Genomic DNA, 12,507 nt, shown 5'->3' on the forward strand with positions numbered 1-12,507 from the left:
CCCGGTGAGACACTCCTGGACCTGCAGGAATGTGTTTCTAACTCACCCTGCGCACCACGGGGCTGCGCTTCTATCCGGTGAGACACTCCTGGACCTGCAGGAATGTGTATCTAACTCACCCTGCGCACCACGGGGCTGCGCTTCTATCCGGTGAGACACTCCTGGACCTGCAGGAATGTGTTTCTAACTCACCCTGCGCAACACGGGGCTGTGCTTCTACCCGGTGAGACACTCCTGGACCTGCAGGAATGTGTTTCTAACTCACCCTGCGCACCACGGGGCTGCGCTTCTACCCGGTGAGACACTCCTGGACCTGCAGGAATGTGTTTCTAACTCACCCTGCGCACCACGGGGCTGCGCTTCTACCCAGTGAGACACTCCTGGACCTGCAGGAATGTGTTTCTAACTCACCCTGCGCACCACGGGGCTGCGCTTCTACCCAGTGAGACACTCCTGGACCTGCAGGAATGTGTTTCTAACTCACCCTGCGCACCACGGGGCTGTGCTTCTACCCGGTGAGACACTCCTGGACCTGCAGGAATGTGTTTCTCACTCACCCTGCGCAACACTGGGCTGTGCTTCTACCCGGTGAAACACTCCTGGACCTGCAGGAATGTGTTTCTAACTCACCCTGCGCAACACGGGGCTGTGCTTCTACCCGGTGAGCCACTCCTGGACCTGCAGGAATGTGTTTCTAACTCACCCTGCGCACCACGGGGCTGCGCTTCTACCCGGTGAGACACTCCTGGACCTGCAGGAATGTGTTTCTAACTCACCCTGCGCAACACGGGGCTGTGCTTCTACCCGGTGAGACACTCCTGGACCTGCAGGAATGTGTTTTTAAACGGCTCCGCTACAGCTCACTTGACTGTTCCAATAAGTAATGCTCTGCAATTACTTGTCAAAATGGAAAGGGGAGAAGCTTCCTGCATATGGCTCCCAGGAGTTTATGATAGTGAGCGGTGGGTGACCTTTGTTCAGTGATAAGTCCTCACTTGACCTGTGTTTATTCTGCTGCCTGTCTCTGATCAGCCCTTTTTAATGTGAAAGTGGAGGCCATACAGCCACAGCTCCTTCGCACTTGGGCAAATTGCTTTACAGAATCTCTCCACACAGTACCAGAGTTTATGTAAGTCTAACACCCTGACCTCAATCAAATGCGATTTTGAGAGGTCTGTAATAGAGTCAATAAGCAGGACTAGAAAAAAAGGACTGGTCTTGGTATTTCTAAAGGAGCAAAGCTAATTTGGATTAGGGGGGAAAAAAACTAATGAAAGATCAGGACCTCCTACGGGTGGTTGTAAATGAAAGCTTGCCCCAAGCACCCTGTGAGTCGACTTGGGTTGTTGGCTAAACCACTTTGGCAGCGATAGTTTGACACCATTTTATTTATACAGTACTTCCTATTTTGTGTGAGGTCAGGTTCTGGGAAATCCTGATTTACTTTTAACCCTTAAACTATCAAGGGTTCATAATGGGCATTTAAGTGATTTAGGGTAGCTTTAGGGCTGTTGTTTTTTTCAATAAGATAAGAAAGACAATGGAGAGTCAAACAGACACGTTCCTGATACTGCCCCCAGCAGCAGGAGCTCATGAATATTCATATTCAAGCTGCATTGTAGCTCAAATACCCAAACCGTTTTTCCATGTGGGGTTTTTGTTACATTTATTTGGAAATACTAGATACAAAGATAATTTCATCATGAGTTCCATAGGCAACAGCCTTCAGAACCTCATCTAACTTTTAAACATTCATCCTAAAATATGAATATGTAGTGTGAAAGACATGCAGAGGGTTCGTCTGTTTTATGCGCTTCAGATATTCTCCTGAGATTTGAAAGCTGCTTCCCTGCTGCTAGTAAGTTCTTTTGTTTTCTGTTGTGAAGAACAGGATGACAAAACAAGGAGAGTTACTAAACCTATTGGCTGTGTTTGTATTTTTAGTCGGATCCTCCTGAGACTGGTGTTCCAGCTCTTTCGCCCTTTCTCCCCCAGAAACTGCTGCAAAAATAGCAACTTCACATCCAGAGCCCCCAGCTGTTTCCAGTTGTGTCACAGTGGAGCCACCTTTGCCTGGTGCAGTGCTGGGGTGCTGTCACCGCTGTCTCTGCCTGGTGCAGTGCTGGGGTGCTGTCACCGCTGCCTCTGCCTGGTGCAGTGCTGGGGTGCTGTCACCGCTGCCTCTGCCTGGTGCAGTGCTGGGGTGCTGTCACCGCTGCCTCTGCCTGGTGCAGTGCTGGGGTGCTGTCACCGCTGCCTCTGCCTGGTGCAGTGCTGGGGTGCTGTCACCGCTGCCTCTGCCTGGTGCAGTGCTGGGGTGCTGTCACCGCTGCCTCTGCCTGGTGCAGTGCTGGGGTGCTGTCACCGCTGCCTCTGCCTGGTGCAGTGCTGGGGTGCTGTCACCGCTGCCTCTGCCTGGTGCAGTGCTGGGGTGCTGTCACCGCTGCCTCTGCCTGGTGCAGTGCTGGGAGGCTGCACCTTTGCCTCTTCCTGGTGCAGTGCTGGGATGCTGTCACTGGAGAAGATTCCTGAGCAAATGAAAGTTTGCTTCCGGAGTGCATCACAAGTTGTAGAAAGGGAAGAATTGAACAGATACTGAGCAGCAAACTAGAAGGTGTTTATACAGCCAGTGCTATGGGGACTTGGTGTCCGGCAACTCAAAATTTCAGGGCCAACTGGTTCTAAGTCATACCGCCAAGACTGGTTGGTTATATAATGCTGTGTACCCAACTCCTGCAAGTGCTATTACACTGCTTAAAGGTACACTAACCAAGTCTGAAATAGATTTTTAAGTGCTGCTTTCATCAAATAATATGGCAAAAAAATTACGAGCAGGTGCAAGCAATTCCATCAAGTGAAATCTGGTGAAGTTCTACAACACTTATTTCTGTGTGCTTTGTGTATTTCCTTGCTTGCCAAAATCTCCAGTACTCTCGTCACTGCAGAGGTTCTTCAATATAGACAGGTGGTCAAACAATCCAAGTTTAGTCAATAGACACAAATCTCTTTTGCATCAATTGTCTCTTCTAAAAAGCCAACCTTTTGAAAGAATCCCCCACTGTATACATACGCTCAAGGGATTATGCAGGAAAGGGAAAAATCACTACAATGGAGTACATTCTTGCCGCCAGTTGACCTTACATGTGACAGGCACAATAAAATCACCAGTGAACAGTATGATGCAATCAGCCACATTAGAGAGCATGGCTGGCTTAGTTTGTCCTCGGTTTTAACCTACCTCAGGGAGTAGCTTTACAGAGAACGAACGAGGGAGCTGTGTGTTCTGCAGAGGTGCAGCCACTGAATAAGGTTTTAAGGGGTTTTAATTACTCTAAATCCTAGCAGAGTAACAGTGAGTGCATTCTGAGGTTAGGATGAATATGCATCCTGGGATAGCATAGTTGATAAGCACGCAGCCCAGACACATTCTCCCCACAAAGGCTCTAGCCTGATCGAGACTGTGCATGGCCCACTTTATAGAAACTGTGGGGTTTCCGGACAAATGCATTCAAAGATAGTGTTTTTTATAATTAATGCCACAAAGATGGGGCTACAAGTAAGGCAAAGTTGGGTTCATCATTATGTTCAGTTTTTAATAGTGTCATGTTTGACCAGGATTGAGAATGGGTTTACATTATGTTCAGTTTTCAATAGTGTCATGTTTGACCAGGATTGAGAATGGGTTTACATTATGTTCAGTTTTTAATAGTGTCATGTTTGACCAGGATTGAGAATGGGTTTACATTATGTTCAGTTTTTAATAGTGTCATGTTTGACCAGGATTGAGAATGGGTTTACATTATGTTCAGTTTGATAGTGTCATGTTTGACCAGGATTGAGAAGAAACCTCATGATCTATGCAGGCATCCTGCGAGTCTGCACTAAATATGTTTTGTCCGAACTGAATTATGGAAAGTGTTAAGTCTCCTTAACCCGAACATCTTTTCTAACGCCAACACTTGTAATTTTTTTTTTTACACAAACCAATCGTATTTCATTAGCAGGCAAACCAAGAGGTACCGTTAGACCTGTCAAGAGAGGAGGGCTGCTGAAAGACAAGCCTGCAGGCTGAGGGGGGGATTCCCAATGTTTGAAAGGACAATCGCTACAGTATTCCCAAAAGGATCATCATTTTTGTAATGGAACTTTCGTATAGCATGAATAATGTGGTAAGCCTGGTGATTGGGCCCAGTTTAGGTAACTGTAAGGTAATCTTACTGAAGTCACTTGGAGGTTCTCCAATCCCCTGCAATATCTGGTGGGCAGCGGCCACAGCCATCAGCAGTTCTCTCATGTTGCCACTGTTGTAATAATTTTAGAATATCTCTGTGTGTTTGGGGAAAAATGTCAGTGGATGTCAGCAATACACCTACTGTTTATACAGCATCATATTGACATCTGGCAATGCCGCCTCAAAAACACAGGACACACGCTAACCCTAACCCTTACACACTGTCCTCCCACTGAGTTAGACTCGCTCGACCTTTCACACGATGCTGGCTGGCTCACCCCCTTCCTCCCTTCCTCTGTTTTAACTTCCACTCAGTCACGTGAAACTCCAGTTCTTCGTCATTGAATTAGCCTTGTTGCAGGACTGATGCCTCAGGATCACAGGCACAGCACTTGCACTAATGGCTTTTATCCCACAGTTACAGGGCATTGAGGAGTCTGCCCTGTAAAGCAAAGTTTGGTCAGCATGCTTTTGCATTTCGAGTGGCTTCCAGCTGCCCAGCACCACACAGCATATGTAATGTATGTGGATCCCAGTGCAGAAAATGCTAACCTTAAACTCACAAGTAAAGGAAATGTGAATGTTGGAGATAAACTTTATGTAAAAAATTGCCCACAAGACTTGGACTTTTTTTTAGAAATCTGTAACTGTCATTTAAAAATTTTTGTATGCCAGTTTTAAGAAGTAAATGTGTTAATCATTTTCTCTGTTGGCAGTTTTCCCCCCAGGATGTAAATGACATATTTTCTAAATTAATGATTGAATACATCAATGAAATGCCAAATGTAAATATTGATCATGCATTTCTTGTACTCTCCCAGACAGTATATGCATGCTGCAGTGCAGTGCATGTGGACCCCCATGGTTCAGGGCATATTGACTGAATTAAAGGAAAGTTAATTATTTAAAGCTGATTTTATCATCAAAATCTCATGTCCCAATCTGCTGATATGTGGTGATGTGTCCGGGGAGTGGTGTTAATAGAATTTAAAAATGAATATTGGTGAATCAGTGCAATCCAGCTGTCCAGATTGTATTAGATTGTATTAGACATTGCTCCTTATTCCATTTCCCCACAGGCTGAGGCAGAGGGCTTCTCTCATTTCCACCTGTACATCTGCGCTGCTTTCCTCATCAAGTGGAGAAAAGAAATCCTGGAGGCAGTGGACTTCCAAGTAAGTGTGATATTTAAAACCATTGAGCAAAGAGCACTGCTTGAATGAACACTGGCTTATTTGCGAAGACGGTTCATTTTTATTTATTTATTCTTATGTATGGAAATCGACATGCTTATTTTATTTATGAAAATTGATTGAAAATTTAGCACGTTAGCGAGTCCCGTCTGTCTGTCCTTGCAAAGAAAGAAGTCATCCCATTATGAGTTAACCATTGCACTGCCCTGAAGAATCTCATCATGTGTTAACCATTGCACTGCCATCCTTCCTTCCTGCAGCAGTCATGCCACTCAGGTCTAATGGCTGCTACTTGGGCTTTCTCTCTGTTCCCACAGAGTTATTATTTTTGGTGTTCATGGCTTTATATAGAGAATGCATGCATGAACTTCATTCTAGAAGAAGCAGGAATGAATACGGCCATATCCATCATACTTCTAATAATATGGTCAATATATCTGTATATATATTGCAAAAGAATTGCACACACTCACGGTTTGTTGCCCCTTTAAAAACAGACCCAGGACACAAAAATGAAGTTTTCCAGCGCTGACACGCTGTTTTTAATAAACACAAAAACAAAATAAACAAAACAAACACCTAGCTCCTTCGGAGCGCAGACTAAACAGTATGCTGGTCCCTGACTAACTCGCAGGACGGCTAAGCCGTTTACCTGGCATAAAAATAAATAAACTGCACCGTTGTACCACAACACCTACTTTTCGATCAACTGCTTGGACACAGAATCCACCATCTGTCTCCTTCTACTCGCAGCCCCGAGCAAACTGACTGCTTCTCTTAAATACCCTGCACCTGGTTCTAATTTATAATTACTACCAGGTGCAGGGGATAATTAACAATAAAACAATTAACACAAATGTGCATACCAACATGTTTTCTGCAAGGAGGATTTCGACCCTCTCCGTGCTATCTTACAATATATACATATAATTAGGGCTGCTCTGATTAACTGATTTTAAAAACGACCAAATTCCCATTGGGCTTATGTTATTTTAGATTCTGTTGATCTATTTATGTATTACTGTGAAGGACAGCCACTATAAGATTGTTACCTTTATTAAAAATGTGCATGGATTAATCTACCGATTAATCAACTAATGCTCAAAAATTAAGCGATCAAAAATGTTAATCGAGTGACAGCCCTGATATATACAGACGTGCTCAAATTTGTTGGTACCCCTCCACAAAAAACGAAGAATGCACAATTTTCTCTGAAATAACTTGAAACTGACAAAAGTAATTGGCATCCACCATTGTTTATTCCATATTTAATAGAAATCAGACTTTGCTTTTGATTTTTTTATTCAACATAATATTGTAAATAATAAAACAAATGAAAATGGCATGGACAAAAATGATGGGACCGCTAACCTAATATTTTGTTGCACAACCTTTAGAGGCAATCACTGCAATCAAACGTTTTCTGTAGCTCTCAATGAGACTTCTGCACCTGTTAACAGGTAGTTTGGCCCACTCTTCCTGAGCAAACTGCTCCAGCTGTCTCAGGTTTGATGGGTGCCTTTTCCAGACTGCAAGTTTCTGCTCTTTCCATAGATGTTCGATAGGATTCAGGTCAGGACTCATAGAAGGCCACTTCAGAATAGTCCAATGTTTTGTTCTTATCCATTCTTGGGTGCTTTTAGCTGTGTGTTTTGGGTCATTATCCTGTTGGAGGACCCATGACCTGCGACTGAGACAGAGCTTTCCGACACTGGGCAGTACGTTTCGCTCCAGAATGCCTTGATAGTCTTGAGATTTGATTGTGCCTTGCACAGATTCAAGGAACCCTGTGCCAGGCGCAGCAAAGCAGCCCCAAAACATAACCGAGCCTCCTCCATGTTTCACTGTAGGTATGGTGTTCTTTTCTTTGAAAGCTTCATTTTTTCGCCAGTGAACATAGAGCTGATGTGACTTGCCAAAAAGCTCCAGTTTTGACTCATCTGTCCAAAGGACATTCTCCCAGAAGGATTGTGGCTTGTCAATATGCATTTTAGCAAATTTCAGTCTGGCTTTTTTATGTTTCTTTCAAAAGTGGAGTCCTCCTGGGTCTTCTTCCATGGAGCCCACTTTCGCTCAAAAAGCGACGGATGGTGTGATCAGAAACTGACGTACCTTCACCTTGGAGTTCAGCTTGTATCTCTTTGGCAGTTATCCTTGGTTCTTTTTTTACCATTCGCACTATCCTTCTGTTCACTCTGGAGTCGATTTTCCTCTTGCGGCTACGCCCAGGGAGGTTGTCTACAGTTCCATGGACCTTAAACTTCTTAATAATATTTGCAACTGTTGTCACAGGAACATCAAGCTGCTTGGAGATGGTCTTGTAGCCTTTACCTTTACCATGCTTGTCTCTTATTTTCTTTCTGATCTCCTCAGACAACTCTCTCCTTTGCTTTCTCTGGTCCATGTTCAGTGTGGTGCACACAATGATACCAAACAGTGACTACTTTTCTCCATTTAAATAGGCTGAATGACTGATTACAAGATTGGAGACATGTGTGATACTAATTAAAGAAACTAATTAGTTTGAAATATCACTATAATCCAATTATTTATTATCTTTTTTAAGGGGTACCAACAAGTGTGTCCAGGCCATTTTAGAATCTTTGTAGAATAAGCAATAATTCATCTCTTTTCACAGCTTCTTTGCTTTATTCTATGACATACCAAAGGCATGCAAGTATACATGATAAAATAGCTTTTAATTTCATCACTTTTCAGGAGGAATGAAGCATTATTTCAATGAGCTGTAAGGGTACCAACAAATTTGAGCACGTCTGTATATGTGTGTGTGTGTGTGTTACAGTTCATGTGTAAAATCTATAGATTAACTGGTATATGTGTAGATTTACCAGCTCAATATATTGAATAAGTAAGGAGATGGTAGTTAATGCTACGGTAGTTACAGCTTTTGAGGTGAATTCAGAAATAAAGTAATGTCAAGGACCTTAACGGCAAAAAAAAAAAAATATATATATATAAGCTCTGTTACGTACTTGAGTAAATTAACTAATGTATTATGTATTTTTCTAAACTCCAGCCTTAGGATTTTTTTTTTATATTTTGATTAATCTTTCAAAACTTCACTGCTTCCCTTTGTGCATTATTATTGTTATTATTATTATTATTATTAAATAGTAATGTATGTATTTAGGAGAGCCCATGTATTAATGTTTTGTCCTATATACTGACATGATTATAGACAGATTTCTGGTTTTATATCTAACGATTTTATCCTCCTTGTCTTGCTTTCTGTAAAGGAAAAAAAAAAACTTTCCCTATTTTTATATTTTAAATCAGAATTTACCATCGGGCAAACATGAGGCATGGTAATAATGACATCTCTTCAGTAAAACTCATGCCTCTTCTAAGTGTGATTTAGTATTATTCAGTTGAACTCATTTAGGAAAAAGTGCATGCAGGTTTTGCATTTCAGTGAGAATCATACTTTGTGTGCTACGTCATTCTTTTGTATTGTGGATTGCTGCCAGGCAGTGATCATGGATGTGAGTAAAATAGATCGTTTACGACCATCTCCTTACTTATTTTATACATTGAGCTGGTAACTCTACACATACACCGTTTATTTTGTAGATTGTCAGATGAGCTGGTTAAACTACACATTTACCGGTTAATCTATAGATTTACCAATTTTACACATGAACCGAAACATATATATTATATACTGTACTGTTATTATAATGGTATTATGTAAGAATCACAAATCTGATATTAAAATACATCAATAGCTTCCATCATTCAAACACTAAGATGCCTTGCAGGATATTGTAAACATGCGGTTCACAAACTTGGTCCTGAAAAAAAATGGAAAAGGACCAAAAAAAGCAATCTTTAGCTCATATCCAAGTGAACTTGGTCCTTGTGCTTGCAGTTAAGTGCGAACAGCAACTAAATCGATACATTGTTTCAAACTAAGCGCTTGAAACGGACCCAGTGTGAATGCAGCCTTACAGCCGGATTTTCAATAAAACGCACAGTACTTTTACATTTATAATACTTTTTATTGTTCTGAAATTAAAATTTCAATGTCACTAACTTCAATATGAATTACATCACAAACACATTCATTGATTTAAATAGAAATAAGTGAGTGTAGTTACCATGGCATCAAAAGCCTAGATGTGCCTCGACGGTTCCTTTTCACACACTTTGCCTTGACAAAGGCATGTAACGCACACAAAAAATTTGGAGAAGTTGGCTCTCATACGTGTTAAATTCTAGAATGTTGAGACATGCTTATGACACTTTGATTGACATGGAAAATGGGGAAATCATGCAGGCCATGAATCTCTGCTAACTGAATCTAACCCCCCAGGTAGACTGGAGGACTCAATCACAAGATGAGACAAGATTAAACATCCAGATACAGTGCCATTCATTTGTGAAATACCTTGCTTGTGTTTAATACCTTAGCATCATAAACAAGATGACAGGAATGGTGTTTCTCTTTAGACATGACCGGGCATATGGAATCTGTGTTTTATCAGTGTGATTTAACACAGTGCACTTGTCTTATTGAGACTGATGTTCAGATTCAAAGCAATCTCTGACCGGTTGCCCTATGGGGATTAGCCGTTGGCAACTGCAGGACTGAACCGTGAAATACTTTGAATTGTAAAAATGCTGGGAGAAATAGGCTGCTTAGCAGCTGGAAAAAAAATACTATATGGAGGCCACCAAGCATTAATGGAATAAGTAAATATAATAAAAGTAGAAAACCTCATCGCTGGAATGCAGTACATGAAGCGCTACAATCCTAGCGGTGCGGCACTTTAAGAAACCCTGCTAGAAATGCTTTATTGTCTTCATTTTTCTGTGGGTCTGGTTGTGTGTGGTTTCAGGCCTAGTAATACATGTTCTTTTTCATCACTATCCAGGGTCTGTTGTTGCTGTTACAGAACCTGCCTACAATACACTGGGGGAATGAAGAAGTGGGACTCCTGCTGGCAGAAGCCTATAGACTCAAGTATATGTTTGCAGACGCGCCGAGTCACTACAGGAGATAAGAGGAGGATGCAAACCTACAAGGGAGTCTGTTTTGTGGAGTTCTGTACACTGTAGGCAGCTCCGCGGTCATGGCAGACATTTCAAGTGCTGTTCAATCATAGTTTTTTTTATTTTTATTTGTTTTAAAGTTGCCGTACCAGAACGTTAATGTCTGAGTCAGCTGGAAAGTGACACTGGGGGCACGACCTTCTTCATTTCCCAATTGACGAAATTCACAGAGAAAGTTCCGTTCAAGTTTAAAATATGCTTGACTTGGAACGTAGGATTGTAATCAATAACCTTGCTTCAGTTTGGCTGTACAGATAAATGATTGAGAAATATTTTCCAGCTATGGACATGCAGCCTTCAATATTCCTAAATGATTATTCTATTATGTAGGGTCTAGTAACTTAGTATTCCTATTGTGAAACTACAAATCAACTGGAATTGGAATGGAACATTATGTATGTTTCTTGTGTAGTTTCCTATTGCAAATACTGTAGGAGCCGGGCTCTTAAGGACTACGCTATTCTATATAGTATGAGAACCAGATATTTTAGCAGTCCTGGGTGTCTGAACTCCTGATATAGTTTTTGTTGGTCATTTATCCAGTGGGTTAGTACAGTTTCGAGCCTTCAGTCCTTATGCTGAAACAGCATTCCCAATAAACTGACCTGTCAGTCAGCAGATGGACCTGAATTGAAAGATTAACTTGCCCCTTTAAAGTTAGAAGGAAAATGCAGTGTTCATACAATTCTCTCATGAAACCATGATGGGCAAATGTACGCATGCACAGTGTCATTGCAGAACGTTTGGCAAACTATCTGGGATGTCCTAAACATCTTGGCCTTCACATCTGGTTTTATTATGATTATGTTTTACATTGGCAACCTGGATGGTGGGGATTCCTAAGAGTGACACACACCAGGACTCGCTCGATAGAATCTGAATAAATCCCAAATAGTGATTCAGTGCTAGATGTCAAGTTTAGAATCTACAGTTTTACAGTATGTTCTGTCCTACGCTGTAACATTTGTCCAAATACACAGTACACATTTCACCTATTCATAATATTGTCCCAGGCTGGTCTCTAGCACCAATTAACGACACCCAAGGCCTGTGGCAGATCTAAGAAAGACTGCAGAACTTCAAATGAATATCAAGATATTTGAAAGCAGAACCACATCTATTTAGCAACAGTAAGAATGTCATTGAAACACAAACACAGTATTTTGACATGCATACATTTTTTGGAAAACTAATTGCATGCCATTCCAAACATTCAAGACTTGATTTTAGGGAGAGCGAAAGAAGAAATTTTAGATTTTATGTTTTCAATCTATTTGTTACCTTATAAATTACGAAGCAGCCAAAAAATATATTTAAGAGACCACCCAGTGTACTAGCTACTGTTTTTGTTTTTAGTGCTGTGTTAAAACTTATAACCAGGTACCTTGTATGGGGTCACATGATGGGTACGGAAAATACTTGTCTTAAGTATCAAAGGGTGCAGTACATCTCTTTTATTGATCAACTGTTCTGATATTAATAAAAAATAACATGCTACAGAAATGATACATAATGTTATGTTGAAAAGAAATGTATTTTTATTTTTTTGTGTTGTGAAAGTTTTCAATCTGGGTTGTTTTGTTGTTTCTTCCTGTATATGGGCAAATATGTACAATATTCTAATGTTCTTTATTTGTATTACTTTTGTTTTATATTTATACAGAAGTTTGAAGATTTTGTTAAACAAGATTGTATAGCCCACATGGCCTAAAAAAACTATTTTTCAGTGTCTTTCTTTTAACTCATTAACATATCTTTTAAGAATGTGTATTTAAAAATAAATATTAACCACCTTCACACAATGACACCCCAATACCTGCTTCACAACCTGACACCCCCATACCAGCTTCACACCCTGACACCCCAATACCTGCTTCACACCCTGACACCCCCATACCAGCTTCACACCCTGACTCCTCCTCCCCAATACTAGCTTCACACCCTGACTCCTCCCCAATACCTGCTTCACACACTGACCTCCTCCTCCCCAATACCTGCTTCACACCCTGA

General features: G+C 41.3%; 1 protein-coding gene across 2 annotated transcripts in view; it reads left to right on the forward strand.

Annotated features, from left to right (window-relative positions):
- The window catches only part of LOC117964471 (TBC1 domain family member 22B-like), a 167,368-nt gene extending 155,092 nt beyond the window's left edge, over positions 1-12,276 (forward strand). Inside the window, exons 12-13 of one of the 2 annotated variants that reach the window (XM_034908012.2) lie at positions 5,311-5,406; positions 10,320-12,276. In XM_034908012.2, the coding sequence (XP_034763903.2) occupies positions 5,311-5,406; positions 10,320-10,448 (225 nt within the window). In that variant the 3' untranslated portion in view covers positions 10,449-12,276. The remainder of the gene's footprint in view (positions 1-5,310; positions 5,407-10,319) is intronic. The other variant, XM_034908013.2, reaches the window with a different exon arrangement.
- Positions 12,277-12,507: the final 231 nt, after the last annotated feature.

The sequence above is a fragment of the Acipenser ruthenus genome, chromosome 29, assembly GCF_902713425.1.
Source record: "Acipenser ruthenus chromosome 29, fAciRut3.2 maternal haplotype, whole genome shotgun sequence".
NCBI classification, from domain to species: Eukaryota; Metazoa; Chordata; class Actinopteri; order Acipenseriformes; family Acipenseridae; genus Acipenser; species Acipenser ruthenus.